We start from the raw sequence: 14,318 nt of genomic DNA, 5'->3' as shown, positions 1-14,318 counted from the left end.
ACTAAAACAATATATGTTTTAGTTGATTTCAAAAAAAGCAAACAGATGATTTCTTTATGGATTAAATAACCAAACATCATCTCATCTCTGCAGTACTAGGATACTTCTTTTTAAATGCATTCAAGGAAATAAGTGATGATTGAAAATAACGATAAAAGGGCAATTCCTCTGCAGTACGTTTAATTTTTGCTGATAATTTTCAGTAACATATTTTGATTGCTGGACTTTTAAGTGGAGGGATCTGGATGCTTAATTCAGCATTGTTAATTTAGAAAGCAACAGGTACACGTGGAAGATTAATTCCACCAATAAGCCAATACTACTTACATATATTCCACAATACTTGCATGTTTCCTTATAACAGGGTGTAAAATACAAGCTTTGTGCACACACACACAGGTCACTGTATGAGGTATTGATGATCACCAATAAAGGTAAGTCTGTTGTATGATGTATTTTAAAGACTGCATTTATTTGGCTCCAACAGTACAGTCATATGAAATGTCATGTTGAAATATAATAGTGTGAACAAGGCTCATCAAAGAAATGTCAATCAAGTGGGTAAAATTTTTTAAATCAACAACTCAAATGCCGAACAAAAACAAAAAAACATATCCGGCAAACCCCAAAAACGAAGTTGTAACAAAGCAGAAGCCTCAAAGTGGATTTTGCAATGCTTTTTTTGCTTTTGTAACACAACTGGGTTTTTATTTTGGAGAGTAGGTGTCAATATAGTTTCTTCAGTAAGGCTGCAGGTCATTGGAAGGTACAGAAGGGGTAAGGGGATCCGATTACGCTAAAGAGACCAATGCTGTTTTTCATAAAAATGCACAGGAATACTGTGAATGTGAATTAGTCAATTACCCTAAACCAACGCCCTTTTATTTTGAAAGGTTCTGAGGAGTAAAGTGTGGTTTACGAGTGAATGCTAATCTTCCTTTCGGGGGAAAACATGACTGGGAGCTTGTTACTCTGTTACAATGACAAATACCCAGATGTGGAGAATCAGTGAGTCGTGTTGGAGCTCCGCCAATACTGACATGGAAATGAATATTTGAAATATTTTGGCACTAAATCTGCAGAATCATAATGTAGATATGAATCTTCAGTGAGGAAACAACAACAATCAAACAACAACAAAAAATCAACCAAATAAAGACATTTCAATTAAAAAAAACAATTAGCTGCACATGCTAAAGATACAGCACCTTGTGAGAACAAATACTGTAACAGAGGCTGGATGTCAAAACCCAAAATGAACACATTGTAAAAACTTGGTAAAATATTAAGTACTGGAAATAACACTTTTAAAAAAATGAGTGAAGGTACAGTTCTGAAGCAAAAAAAATCAACCAATTTAAACTGAGATTTAATGAAAGGTCCATGTATTTGTATTTGTTTCTTTGTCCTCTGGTAAATAACATTTTCTCTCCAGGTAGTGGTACACAGGGTAGCATGACTGAACAAATGGAGTTGCAGGGATCACCGGCTGTGTGATACGTCAGCTGCATTTGATGCTACACACATTAACCAAAGTATAAATTGCACTTATTGTCAAATGAGCACACGTTTCATAACAGCACATTAATAATCCACTATACATATATCAAACTACATTCAAATGCAAAGAGAGAGAGAGAGAGAGAGAGAGAGAGAGAGAGAGAGAGAGAGATAGTGACAGAGAGAGCATGAAAAAAAGCTGTGATGTTGAACGCTGTATATACGTTGCATTGGCTGGCCCTGTCAACGCTCAGGCCCATCAGTACCTTGTTGTTACGGCTCGCTTTCTGACGCACCAAATTAAATAAAAGCAGATGTATTCCACGCTAAGGCCTGTTATCAGTGAATGACTTACATCCTTCACACTGTCCCATTTTTGCGTAACTGTTTCATGGTGCCTCAGCGTGCTCCAAAAGTTCCGTCACGTCAACGGAGACGCGACGAAAACTGACATCCGAAGCCCAAAAAAAACCCACGACCGAAAGGAATGCTGTTCAGAACCAAAAATGCCTTCATTTTAGAAATTATAGATAAAAAATAAATAATGTACCACTTAAAATACTGAGACAAATACACAAATATATGCACACAAAAAAATTGTTACATACATAAAACCCCCAACAACAATAAAGAAACCTGTTGTGTAGTTCTTGCCACTGGTAGAGCACATCAACTGATCTGTTGTAGACCGACTCTCAGTCAGCACCATTATAATCTGTCCATCTATTCCTTATAATGATGAGATTAACTGTACAGTCAAACATCAATCTTCTCCAATCCACCTGTGGTTGCTGCTACATCACAACAAAATGTTGGTTTTTTGAAAAAAGTCATCTGTCCTCACAGTAAACCATTCATGCATATTTTCTGATGTTGAAGAAAAGAAGTAATGCGAGTGTCACCTTGCATAGCACTCACTATGTCAGAAGGTAAATTGAATGCAGGTAACGTGAAACGATGAACAGACTGTGGGGAAGAATAAAATTAGCTCTGATCTACTGCATTTATTTTTGCTCCATCTGATATGGAATGTGACATAAACTGGCCACGCTTTAGCTTGTGGTTCATAAACGGACACCGACGATTTCCTAACACTGTATTACACGTTTTTCTCTATATGTTTAAGACAATACATGAGTGTATTCAACATAATCTGCCACAATCTGACACATCAGTGACTGTGTGTTCAACTAAATCCCACTGTTGCTTTGTTCGAGCTGAATGAATCACCGACCCTGCGTGAAACAAAGCCGTTCTTGTTCAGCTCTTCAACAGCAATGCTCATTTTCAATATTTAAGAAATCCACCAATTGATAAATTGTGTACATGCAGTGAACTTGACAACGCTGTACAAATAACATCCCATACACAACAACTCCAGAGTGAACAAATGGCACATTTGTTACGATGCTGGATTTGTTCCGCACACACAATAATATCAGTGTCTGCAAAACCACGAGTGAGATCGGACGCTATACAGTCAAGATGGACACAATCCTTCTGTATATTCAGCTGAAGCTATAACCTTCATTCTATTTCAACATCCTGTTAAAAAAACAATCATATCAATAATCACAACCAAACAAAGCTTACCCTTCTGAAATAAACACCATTCCATGAATTAAAAATATGATATAAAGTTGTACATTTCTGATAAAGGAATGAATAAAAGCTTGAGGCACCAGAGGCTATACACAAAACACAATGAATTAAGAATGAGAGCAAAAAGAAAAAAATCAAGAAACAAAATATGATTGCATTCTGTCGATGTTCTCATTTGACCCTGAAGCGTAGCTCGTGGAGGGGAGTTGGATCTCCAAGGGGATCGACGAGACTCTCCTGCAAATTTCCATTCCCGTACTGAGAGGGGGGTGGGGGTGGGGGGTCCCGAGCACACCTGTCCGATCTCAAATCCTTGAGAGTCTGATTTGTTTTTTCCCCGTCGGTTGCAGTGAGCCTGTCAAGATCTCCCATCTGAGAATGTGTGGCTGCAGTCGGGCACCGCACCGGTGATGCCGAGCCACGAGTGCAACAGTGAAAACCTGCTGATACTGTATCAGACCCTCTTGCGGGCCTCGGCACAATAAAGCAACAACAACCAACAGCTTTACTTTATGGGGATTTTCAGGCTACCAGCCATGGCGTGACTCCCTTCGGGAAGATTAAAGGAAAGCAAAAAATAAAGATAAAGTTACTAATTCAGAGCTCTGGGTTTGCTTTTTAGTCTTTTAGGTTAGTGTCGTTTTTCTTTTCTGCAGAAGCCATGGTGCAATCACAAAACAGTGACATGTATGTACAATACATATAAATATAGTTTCAGTTACACTACTCATGCTTTTTGCAGGGGGTCAAGGGTGCAATGTTCTGTTTGGTAGTCTTTTTTTTTTTTTGCTTTTAGTCTTCTAGAAAACGATGCTGCGTGAATGGGCGGTGAGCTTGTTGAGACGAGACGACACAGAACACCTAGCGTTTGGTGTTAGAGAGCCAGTCCAGATCCCCTTCCTTCCTTCCTTCCTTCCTTCCTTCCTTCCTTCCTCCTCCTCCTACGTCTCCTTTCACCCCCCGCGAATCTGGCTGGGCTGCGACGCTCCAGTCTTAGCCATGCAAAGACTTAAGAGACAAGTTCTGCCGCCAGCCGAGGATCTGAACTCAACCACGGTGTGGATGTGAGAGACGCACACACCGTTTTCTCTCTCCACACAGCAATGTGAGTAGAAGCAGCTCAGGGTGTGAGACCTGGGACGGTTATCTTTTTTTGTGTGTCATTGTACACATAGACTTCTTTTCTTTTTAGTCTATTTTTTTCCATTAAAAAACAAAACAAAAAAAACTATAAATACCATATAAGAAGCATTATTTACAAACTCCATGCGTTTCAGGTTAAAGTGATCACTGCAAGAAAAAACACAGGGGAAAGAAGGACATGAAGACGTGTCCAGCTTGTTTCATGAATGAGTTGTACAATCTGAGTGAGTTGGTTTTTTTCTCCACGCTATAATGACATATTGGACAGACAACCCATGCAAACGTAAAGAAGCAGAAACCCACATGAGTAAAACCAATGGACATGAGTGAGCAAAATATTAGGAGCACTTTTTATGTCCAAAGCCTATCATACAAAAAAGACGCAGATTAAAGAATAATAAAAAGATTCTATCGCAGTTTTAAGGAATTTTAGATTTTACTATTTTTTTTTCAGTCTGTATTCCTGTTACAGTTGCATTATTGAAGTCTTCTTAGTGTCTTACCTTCTGCCAGCATCCCGGCATCGGTAATCCATCTGGACCCTGTTCAGAGAAGAGCGGCAGGGAAGAGAAAAGCAACAATGAGGACTGCAGAGGAATTGGAGCGTTTGCTTTTTCTATTTAGTAGTACATGCAGTAGTACACACAAGAAATGTATCTTTTCAAAAACATTTATAGAAAAAGAAACGTCAAGCTATATCATAAAGTGGGAGACTATAAGACAGAATCTCCCATCCTGCATAACTGAGACGTCATACTTCTCCAGCACTCGCACTGACGGGGAAATTTTGCACCTTGACAATTTTCCGAATTAAAACTAGGTTCAGAACAGCAATGAAATTTTTTATTTTATTTTAAATAAAGCATTACATTTTTATTAATTACACTCTCTTTTGGTTGGAAAACATGTATGCTGTATCAAAGGGTTGAACCGTGTAGGATTTATTGAAATCCTCTGAATATAAAAAGTTGCATGTAGCTGCTAATCCTAATTGAACTCAGCAGCTTAGGACGGGAAATGTCGATGTCAGTCATGCACTAACTTGAGTTCTTAAAAAAAAGATTGTTCATCAAAATGCTGTGCTGGCTTGTGTGACTGCAGAATTAATGCAGCAGCAACGTCACTTTACTTGTTTTTGACTGTAACTGTGAATGTTACTGTAAAACTTGTACAAAGTAACAACTGTGATGACATCTCCAAGCGCGTTTCCTCGATTCATGCGCGCAATACACAGCATAGTTCATCATATCTCATGCATGGCAACATATGTCGACTCTACTCTGGTTTTGTTTCAGGGGCCCTGCAGTTGAGTTTTAGAACAATAGCAATGACATGGAAAAATGGGGATTTGTGGGCCACTACAACAAAAGCAGATGTTTATCTGAATATAAACTTACAGCAACTGTTTCACGTAAATGAATGTAGATGTGATCGAATGTGATGATTTGTGATATATGGGAATGTTTCCTTACCCATAATCGCTCTTTCATTTCATCGTTTACACACAGTAAACGATGAAACATACACCCTATGCTATTGTGAGAAGGATTCTGCCAGGCATTATTGTTTCAAATAACAGAGATTCATAATTGAAAGAATAAAGAAAATTCCTTTTCTATCTTGCTTGAATCGATTCTGGCGCAAATGTAATCTTTTGGCTTTCTCTTCCTCGTCGTGGTCTGGTCCAATTGGTACAAATAGAGGGAGGGGAAAGGGAAGTTAACAAGAGTAAAGGAAGGGTCCATGTGCCTGCAGCATGGGTAACTCATCAGTAAAGGAGTCTGTGTTAGCATCAGGTTAAAAGGTAACTGGTCCAAGGAAGAATCAACTAGAGGGAAACGGGAATTAAGCAGATTTTTTTTTCTCTCTCCAGGTTTAATCCAGGGAATGAAAGGATTCAGTTAGAGGGATAGATTTAAGCATCAGTCTTCAACAGTCATAGGTTTATCTTGCATATTTTGTGTGTCACTAAAAGAGGCTGCTTGCAGTCAGAGAGTTAGTGAGATAACTGTTGGTGTGTTGTTTTTTGTTTTCTTTAACAATTCTGAAATGTAATGTGGTTGTGATTAAAATACGGTGTTTTCATGCTTGCTGTTGCTCTCAAGTCATGCATGGTTTTTAGTTTCAGCGATGACTGAAGGTGAGAGGCATGCATGGGTACGAGAGGTGGAGGAAAAAGAGAAATACTGTACCAATTGGCATGGGGCATCCAGCCCGTCCAGACCTGGCTGCCCTGGTTCCCCCTTTTCACCCTTAAATCCCCGGAAACCCTGTTTGCAAAGATGACCTAGGAGTGTTACTGGGAGAGAGGTGGATGACCCTTTACCCCTGCATCTGTCCCACTACCACAGATACAAGGGCGGGGGAGGCGGGGTGGGAGGAGCTGCCCTGTGAGCTTGCTGATACCACAATCCAGCCCCAATTATTTCATACGTTTTTTCCACCGTTTGACGGCATGTTTTGGTGTTTGAATTGCAGAGTTTCAGGTTCTGGAAGGTTGCGGTTTGCTGTGGTTTGGAAGCTGGGTATCTGTTTGGCTAAAGGGAGCTCATCCTTGTTCGGGACGACCGCTCAGATCGCAGTTTGGACATACCAATGGGCAGGGTGCATCTAATCCAGGGGCACCCTGTTCTCCTTTCTCGCCCTTAGGCCCTTTTTTGCCCTTCTTTCCCTTCTCCCCCTGTGGATACAATGGTTTGGTCAAGTTAAAAACATTTCTTTCCTTAACATTTGGGACAGCACTGCTATTAGGAGGGGAGTGATTAAAAAAGGGAGGCTGTAGCCCACGAAGGAGAAAGACACATTGTCAATGTTAGATAGGAGGGGACACCAGACAGTACTGGGAATTCTTAAAACATTCCTCAGGACAGAGAGGGGACGAAAAGGGGAATAATAGTGGGAACGGGGTGGAAAACAGCTGATTGCCAAAAGGGAAGGGATGTCAAGGGCACAAAGGATGAGAAAGAGTAGCAGGGAGGAAAAACCAAACCTCCAGAAAAACAGAAATATATCTACCACACACAGAAACAAGTTCAAACTGTATCCCTTCAGAGTAAAACATTGGTTATGAAATATTAGAATAAATGAAACCTGAATGTGAGAAGAACATTAAGGTAGCAGAATTCACAGATGTAGTATCGCAGGTCCATTGTCAGTCATCGTGAGATGAGATGAGTAATGTTTGATAGATGATTTTACTTTTAAATGGTATGAATTTGCAGCAAAGTGAACTGTATTGTCTTATGTGCATGCATGCCCATGCAATTTGTTTGCATACAAAAAACCTACAACTACGTGCTATTGTAAAGCCTGTATGTTGTGTTTTTTATTTCAGTTTCATCCATAGTCTGTAGTAGTGCTGACAGTTATTGCTAAATACCTGGAAGAAAAGGACTATAGGATCTGTTGTGTTGGAAAATTCACAGAGCCCACCAAAGTATGTTTATTTTTGTGTTTCAGGGAATGGGATACAGTTTCTAGAAGACATTAAACATCCAAGGAGCACGTCAAAAGTGTTGAGACAAACAGATTAGGCATTTAAGACCGAGAATCGCTGTGTACACAAGCAAGGGTAGCGTTATCAACAGGCTCAAGGACTGGAGCTAGTGAGATGCAAGTTCATGTTCATGCATGGAAACAACAGAGGAAGAACAAATATGAGTTTTAAGAGCCTGTTGTCAATGGACTTGTCTGAGCCGACGTGTTGAAATCACATTTGGATGCCCACGAATGAGACTGGATACGTGATTTTGAGAAATGTGATGGCAAATCATTCAAAGGTGGAGAACAAAAGCTGGTCTGATGATGATAGTTTATGCAAAGGCATGTTTTTACATCGCATAGAGCTCCAATTGGTTTCTGCGTTCACCTATCGTGAATGCACAACTACTCCAAAAGAGGCTTAAAGTGAGGCCTATACTTGAACCGTGCTTAAAAAATCTGCAAAGGTAAAAAGGAATTCATAAGGACCCAGAAAATACGTTTCATATACAAAACAGTGGTCCATTTTATTCCTTTCAGCTCCACTGTCTTCAGTCACTGTCTTTCAGTAATGGGGTAAATCATCGAACGTTCAGTACAGCAACTACATAAGCACCTCTACAAGTCCCATCACTGTCCATTGACATCAGTCCTCCGTCATGTTTAAGGCTTTTTTTTCAGCAAGTCATTGCAGCATATCTACACTCTACCTTTTCTCCGCTTTCCCCAACGTCGCCTTTCTCTCCCCTTAAGCCTGGCAACCCCTGCAAAAGCACAACTCCACTTGATTACTCTGACTTCGCTGGGCAAAGACGAGAGGGATTTTTTTTTCTTTCATTGTCCTCACTATGACGAGTCAAACACGTCAAACTAGAGAAGAACAATGTGAACCTTAAGAGCAGGATGGTGAAAAGTAAAAAAAATATGTTGAGCTCAAGAGAAATTGAGTGGATGTGCAACAAGAGTTTGAAAAATTGAATTGTAAAAGAAATATCAAAAAGAAAAGGCAGCAACTCCCCCAGAATCAGATGCAATAACGTGTACTGGACATAAATGTTTGAGCGGTTTCTTCTGTCCATCACTGATCTGCTAATTAACACACACGCACGCGCACACGCTCACTGTCTTGTATCGGAACTGATGTTCCTGTTCGTTATATACTGCAGGTTCGATATGACTAATACAGGGATGTTGTAATTTATGATTTGCAGTTTTATACAATTTTGCGTCACCACCACTTAGCCACCCTGTGATGGACTGGGCAACCCGTAAAGAATAAGTGGTGTGGCTAATGGATGGATGGATCTACCTATATATATGGGCTACCTGCAAATGGCTATAAAATATGATCGCTTATGGGATAGGGGGTCTTTGACATTGTATCATAGACACTTGTTGTGCGACCTGGTTTAAAACGCTGGTGTGGGTTTGTGGTTTTTTTTGTGTGTGTATTTTTAGTCGTGATACACACCTGATTCTAAATCAGCCTATCACTGATGGCTAGAGGGACAGGCAATTGTCACCACATGACAAGTCAAGACAGTGACATGTTGAAACTAGTTTGACTTTTCTAATGAAAGGGCTTTTTTGCATGTGTTGTTGCATTTGATTCTCAAAAGCTGCCCCTTCTCCTTATTTTTGTACTTGTCTGCATTTTACAGCTTTTTCCCTGCTCAAGCATCCCTATACTGGAAAAGGCTGCACCCTAATTTTTGACTGTGGCTTTTTTGTGTTTGTCTATTTCCTCAGAAGAAAATGAGTTGAACTGACTTACATCCAAGCCTGGTGTTCCAGCAGCTCCCTGCAAACGAAGAACATCAGTTGTCACACACAGTAAGAACTCTTATTTAAACTCTAGCAAAGATGGAGGTAGAGGTGCTGCTGAAGGGAGTGTGGATGTCTGTTTACTGCCACAGCAGTGTGTGCCATTGTTTTCAGCGTGTGACGACACATTCTCAGTTTTTCTTAACCTTAACTGGCACCGCCACTGACGGCACTTGCACCACAATAAAAAATTACCGGAGGGCAGCAAATGGAAACCATCTCCGACCACAGGATAATTATTTAATATAATAACTATAAACATTACACAGTCCCACTTTTAGCAAAATCTAGAGGATGTTTAAGTATGTTTGCATTATGTGTTCACAGAAATTGAGACACTTTATTAGCCATTCTTAAATATAAATGACAACAAAAGCAATGTCTTAGTGCATTACGTTAACTTTACATTTCTGTTACTTTTGGTAACAAGTTTTAGCTCAACAAGTGGCAGCTTGTGGCTCAATGCTAATCGCTCACTGTCCACTAGTGCAAGTTATTTTGATGACAGCAAACATGAGTGTAAATGCATGAACTCATACAAAAATTGCAGCCAACTTCTCTTTACTACTCGCTGAATTAAGACAATGTTTCTTCACCACAATAATACCCTCACTTACAGGTAGTCCATAAGGTCCCCTTGGTCCTGGCTCGCCTGATGCTCCTCTCTCGCCCTAACACAAATGAAGTGTTGCCGTCAGGTAAATCATATATGATCACACATTCAAATGCATTGAATCCACGGTGAGATCAAAGGGCAAAAATAAATGTGCATCTTACTATGTCACCCTTTGGCCCAGCAGGACCGGCTGGACCTGAAGGCCCATCCATGCCCTGCAAAGAGCAGCGTTGTTGTAGTGAGTTTACATCATGGAACTATAGCAGGTCTTTTTAAAAAAGTTGATTCTCCAGACAAACAGCAGATGGAAAAGAATTGTGTTTAGCATCCACATATGTACAAGTATTCCCCCACATGGTTTGACCTTCAACCAGCACACAGAGGCACGGCTAAAACACGTGCATTGGCCACAAAGAACACTTACAATGCTGCTGACGGTTAAGGCATGAGTGTGTGTTAATGCCGAGTTAATGCCGAGTTAATGCAACACGGGACAAACGAGAGCCTGCTGACTACAGCTCTGCGTGTGGTAACTATCCTGTGAGCTTGACTCAAGTGTGGCTTGTTCAACTTATCAACCATTCTAAAATATAAATATAAAAAAAATCTAATTAAAGCTTATTTAACTTTCTTTTCGGTCACAGTGAAATACAATAACATGAGGTGACATGGGTAAAAGGGGACTGTACTGTACGACGGAAGGTGAGAGGGAGAGAAAGACAGAAGTTGGGTGGTGAAGCCCCTTTCGCCACATGACACTCACCCTAATTCCGGGCTTGCCGTCCAAGCCGGAGGCTCCCTGTGTGGTTATGGAGGTATGAGTGACATGAACAAGGCGGGATTAGTACAAGATGGACACTGTTATTAGGACAGGTTGATGGCAGGGTGTACAACAACTAAATTACCCTGTGTGTTACAGGGAGCTTGGCATAGTAGTCAGCCCAGGCAAATGGACATGAGGACAGAAAATGTCGAAGGCAGTACACACACACACACACACACGCACACACACACTAGCACGCACGCACGCACACACAGGCACACACTCAAATGTTTGTACGAGCACATAACAAAATTATATTCCAGGGCTAAATTGAGACATGAGGGGGTTTCCATGGACGTCTGCAGAAACAAATGGACACGGTTGGGAGATGTCCCATGGTGCATGGCTGTACTTACAGGGAGACCCAAAGGTCCGCGATCCCCTTTGTGTCCCGGTTCCCCTCGCATGCCCTTCACACCATGCAATCCGGCTTCACCCTGGGAAAATGGGGAAAGAGTCAGACATGACAACCACATGACTGCTGTACCCGCAGTTGCACCCGTGCGTGCTTGTCGATGCAATCCTTTATGTTGAGGTATTTGCACTTTTACTTTCTTGTTGGGATTTACCTTGGCTCCAGTGAAACCATGGGGTCCCTGAAAAGCATCAGAGGACAGGAAGAATATTAGTTTGTATAGCACTTGGCTGGTGTCTTAATCAATAATCTGCATTCAACACTATGCTACTTTCTATTACACAAAAAAAAATGGGAGCTGTGAGAAATGGACCGGACGAGTAGAGCGAAGTCGGCTTATGCAAAAAAAACATGGCCGTGGAATTACACACAAGACAAACTGGTATGCTGTAGTAGGCCACAATTATTCGTATGAAAGCTTCAAGGCGGGAGGAATGTGTCTTTTACAGCAACTCCGATATACCCAGAAATGAATACAGCATCAAAACCAGGCAGATTCTCAGTTTTGTCTTTCAACACAACTTTATAAGCGACAGCTTTTCTGCCTGCGACCGCTGTGAGCACTTGTTATTTTAACGTGTACCATAGTTATTAATATGCTTTTTGAGTGTTACTGTAATGAATGAATTTAGAGTCACATAATAGCAAATCAAAATCACCCCACAACAAATAGGTTATGAGTGACACATCGCCCCGCAGAATCTCAGTACATTACAATAAATCATTCAGAGGCCTCCACTTGCTAATATTTTGTGAGTATGATCATGAACGTCATGTATACATGTGTGATTTTTTGAGTTTCGGGATGTGCCGAAGTTAGCTAATAATTGTTTTTTTAAACTCACCATGGGTCCCGGTGGTCCATGAGGCCCTAGTGGCCCTGGAGGGCCAATAATCTGTAATACATACATTTTATTACAAAAACAGATCTGCGACAAACAGTATCGTAAAATACAGGTGCCCGATATTTATGTAAAGTTGAGTCTTGAATGTGGCTTACTGAAGGACCCTGAAGACCAGGTGTACCTAGATCTCCCTTTTCTCCTTTTACCCCATTGACACCCTGAGTGGGGGAAAAAAAAGCTTCATGACATGTTTAGAAGATGGTATCCAGCAAATGAAGTAAACAGCATATAATCCTTACAGGTATGCCACGTAAACCAGTTGTTCCCTTCTCCCCTGAAGCTCCAGGCATCCCCATGTCTCCTTTTGAACCTTTGTAGCCCTGGGAGAAAAAAATGCAAGCATTTACCCGCAGGGAATTAAAAAAACAAACAAGTTGAATTACTTAGATAGAGATAAAGATATAAAATGGAACTCTTCCGAGAGTAAAACACCAACTCACTCTTTCTCCGTCGAGTCCAGGCAGACCAGGCATACCGCGATCCCCCTGCAGCAAAAGAGAAAAAAATGTTTTTAACAAACACATCACCAAATGCAAGAGCTAACTGATTTGGCTAGTGCAAAGCAGATATATACAGCACCTGTCAATGTGATAAACATTTTTGCTCGAGGGGAAGCACAATTAGCACGACGAGGGGGGAAAGAAGGCAGAACATGTTGTTTACCTTTGTGCCCTGCGGTCCCATTGGCCCAGGTGGCCCAGCAGGACCCTGCACAGAGATAAAGAGAGACATAAACAAGTTTAACAACAAATCCCATTCAACGGACCATACCGTCTGCGTGACAACTGTAAAAAAAAAAAAAAAAAAAAAAAAAATGCTGTGAGCTACATACTTCGACGACTTGCAAACAGCGCAAAAATATGTTAGCAATCAGTCATCAGTCAACAGGAGGATCAACTGAGAGACACATGCTTGAAGCCAAAAACATGTTAGGTGGATCCATCAGTATGGATATATATACAGTACAGTAGGCGATTGCTGCCATTGAGCCATCTCCTCTGTTTAGAAATAACAAAACACCATTAGTGATATAAACTTATTGTCACTGCGAGAACTTCATTTATATCGTAATGTTAGGATGCGAGTTATCTATTAGCATTTAAAACACCAGTTCAATGCCACATGAAGGTTGACGGGTGGAAGACATCCATACCATGTAAAGTCATGTAGGACTCTAGAGATTTTGATTATAAAAAGAAAAGTATTCACAGGAATGTTTTTCATCAAAATCAGTTGACATAACATGAGAGGTCCTTGGTGAGTTTGTATGAAATGAGCTGATGACAGGGAAATATGTGCGATTTATAAATAGATACTACATTTTCATTGTATTCATGATAAAGTGAATGAGCTGCTGGGACCAATAATTTCCCATTCTTTCCTCTCTCTTATCAATGCCTGCAATTGTTCTTCGCTGTAATAACTTCATTTTGGAATTCAATCACAACAAGTCTAACAACTACCAAAAGTGCAACAACTATGGCCTTAAACTTTCAAAGATTTTAAAGACAGAAGCTGCATATTAGCCAGTTAACCTCGGTGCGTATTGCCAAACAAATGTCAAATTAAATCAGACAAACCGATATGATTTTGACCTGAGGTGGACGTTGTGAGTTTTGGAAAAACATTCAACATTCAAGTAGACAACCAGCAACTCAGGAAGCATGAAATGTTGCTCACAAACAGTCCATCAACGGCGAATACAGTTTCATTCACCGCCAAGCAAACATGTTGCTGGGAGAGGGAGCACAAATGCAACAGGGCAGAGCAAACCAGGGCTACCATTGGGTTGGGCCCATGCGAGGACAAGAGATGAAGGACTTGTGGAGATGACACAATACACACAATACACAGAGCCTAATTACCGTCACTGTAATAGTGGTAATCTTCTGCAGCGGGCCAAAGGAGTGGAAAGGGGGGGGGGGGAGAGATTGAAGAGGTCACACAGAAAATAAACCTTTGTGTCAGCACATTTCTGCATAAATACACGCACAAAATCATCCAACAGGT

General features: G+C 40.8%; 1 protein-coding gene across 12 annotated transcripts in view; it reads right to left on the bottom strand.

Annotated features, from left to right (window-relative positions):
- Positions 1 to 446: 446 nt before the first annotated feature.
- LOC118289217 (collagen alpha-1(XXV) chain) overlaps positions 447 to 14,318 on the bottom strand; it is a 138,987-nt gene continuing 125,115 nt past the window's right edge. For 4 of the 12 annotated variants that reach the window (XM_035616093.2, XM_035616044.2, XM_035616027.2 and 1 more), the window contains 16 exons: positions 14,174 to 14,197; positions 12,972 to 13,016; positions 12,749 to 12,793; positions 12,548 to 12,628; positions 12,404 to 12,466; positions 12,249 to 12,299; positions 11,558 to 11,584; positions 11,345 to 11,425; positions 10,929 to 10,964; positions 10,327 to 10,380; positions 10,167 to 10,220; positions 9,500 to 9,526; positions 8,436 to 8,489; positions 6,839 to 6,925; positions 4,749 to 4,787; positions 447 to 3,651 (listed from right to left, as the gene is read on the bottom strand). In XM_035616093.2, coding sequence (XP_035471986.2) covers positions 3,625 to 3,651; positions 4,749 to 4,787; positions 6,839 to 6,925; positions 8,436 to 8,489; positions 9,500 to 9,526; positions 10,167 to 10,220; positions 10,327 to 10,380; positions 10,929 to 10,964; positions 11,345 to 11,425; positions 11,558 to 11,584; positions 12,249 to 12,299; positions 12,404 to 12,466; positions 12,548 to 12,628; positions 12,749 to 12,793; positions 12,972 to 13,016; positions 14,174 to 14,197 — 795 coding nt within the window. In that variant the 3' untranslated portion in view covers positions 447 to 3,624. The other 8 variants (XM_035616052.2, XM_035616066.2, XM_035616035.2 and 5 more) reach the window with 8 other exon arrangements.

This window comes from Scophthalmus maximus, chromosome 12 (assembly GCF_022379125.1).
Source record: "Scophthalmus maximus strain ysfricsl-2021 chromosome 12, ASM2237912v1, whole genome shotgun sequence".
Taxonomy (NCBI): domain Eukaryota; kingdom Metazoa; phylum Chordata; class Actinopteri; order Pleuronectiformes; family Scophthalmidae; genus Scophthalmus; species Scophthalmus maximus.
The sequence above is the reverse complement of the archived record's forward strand: the minus strand, read 5'-3'. Positions and strand labels throughout refer to the sequence as shown.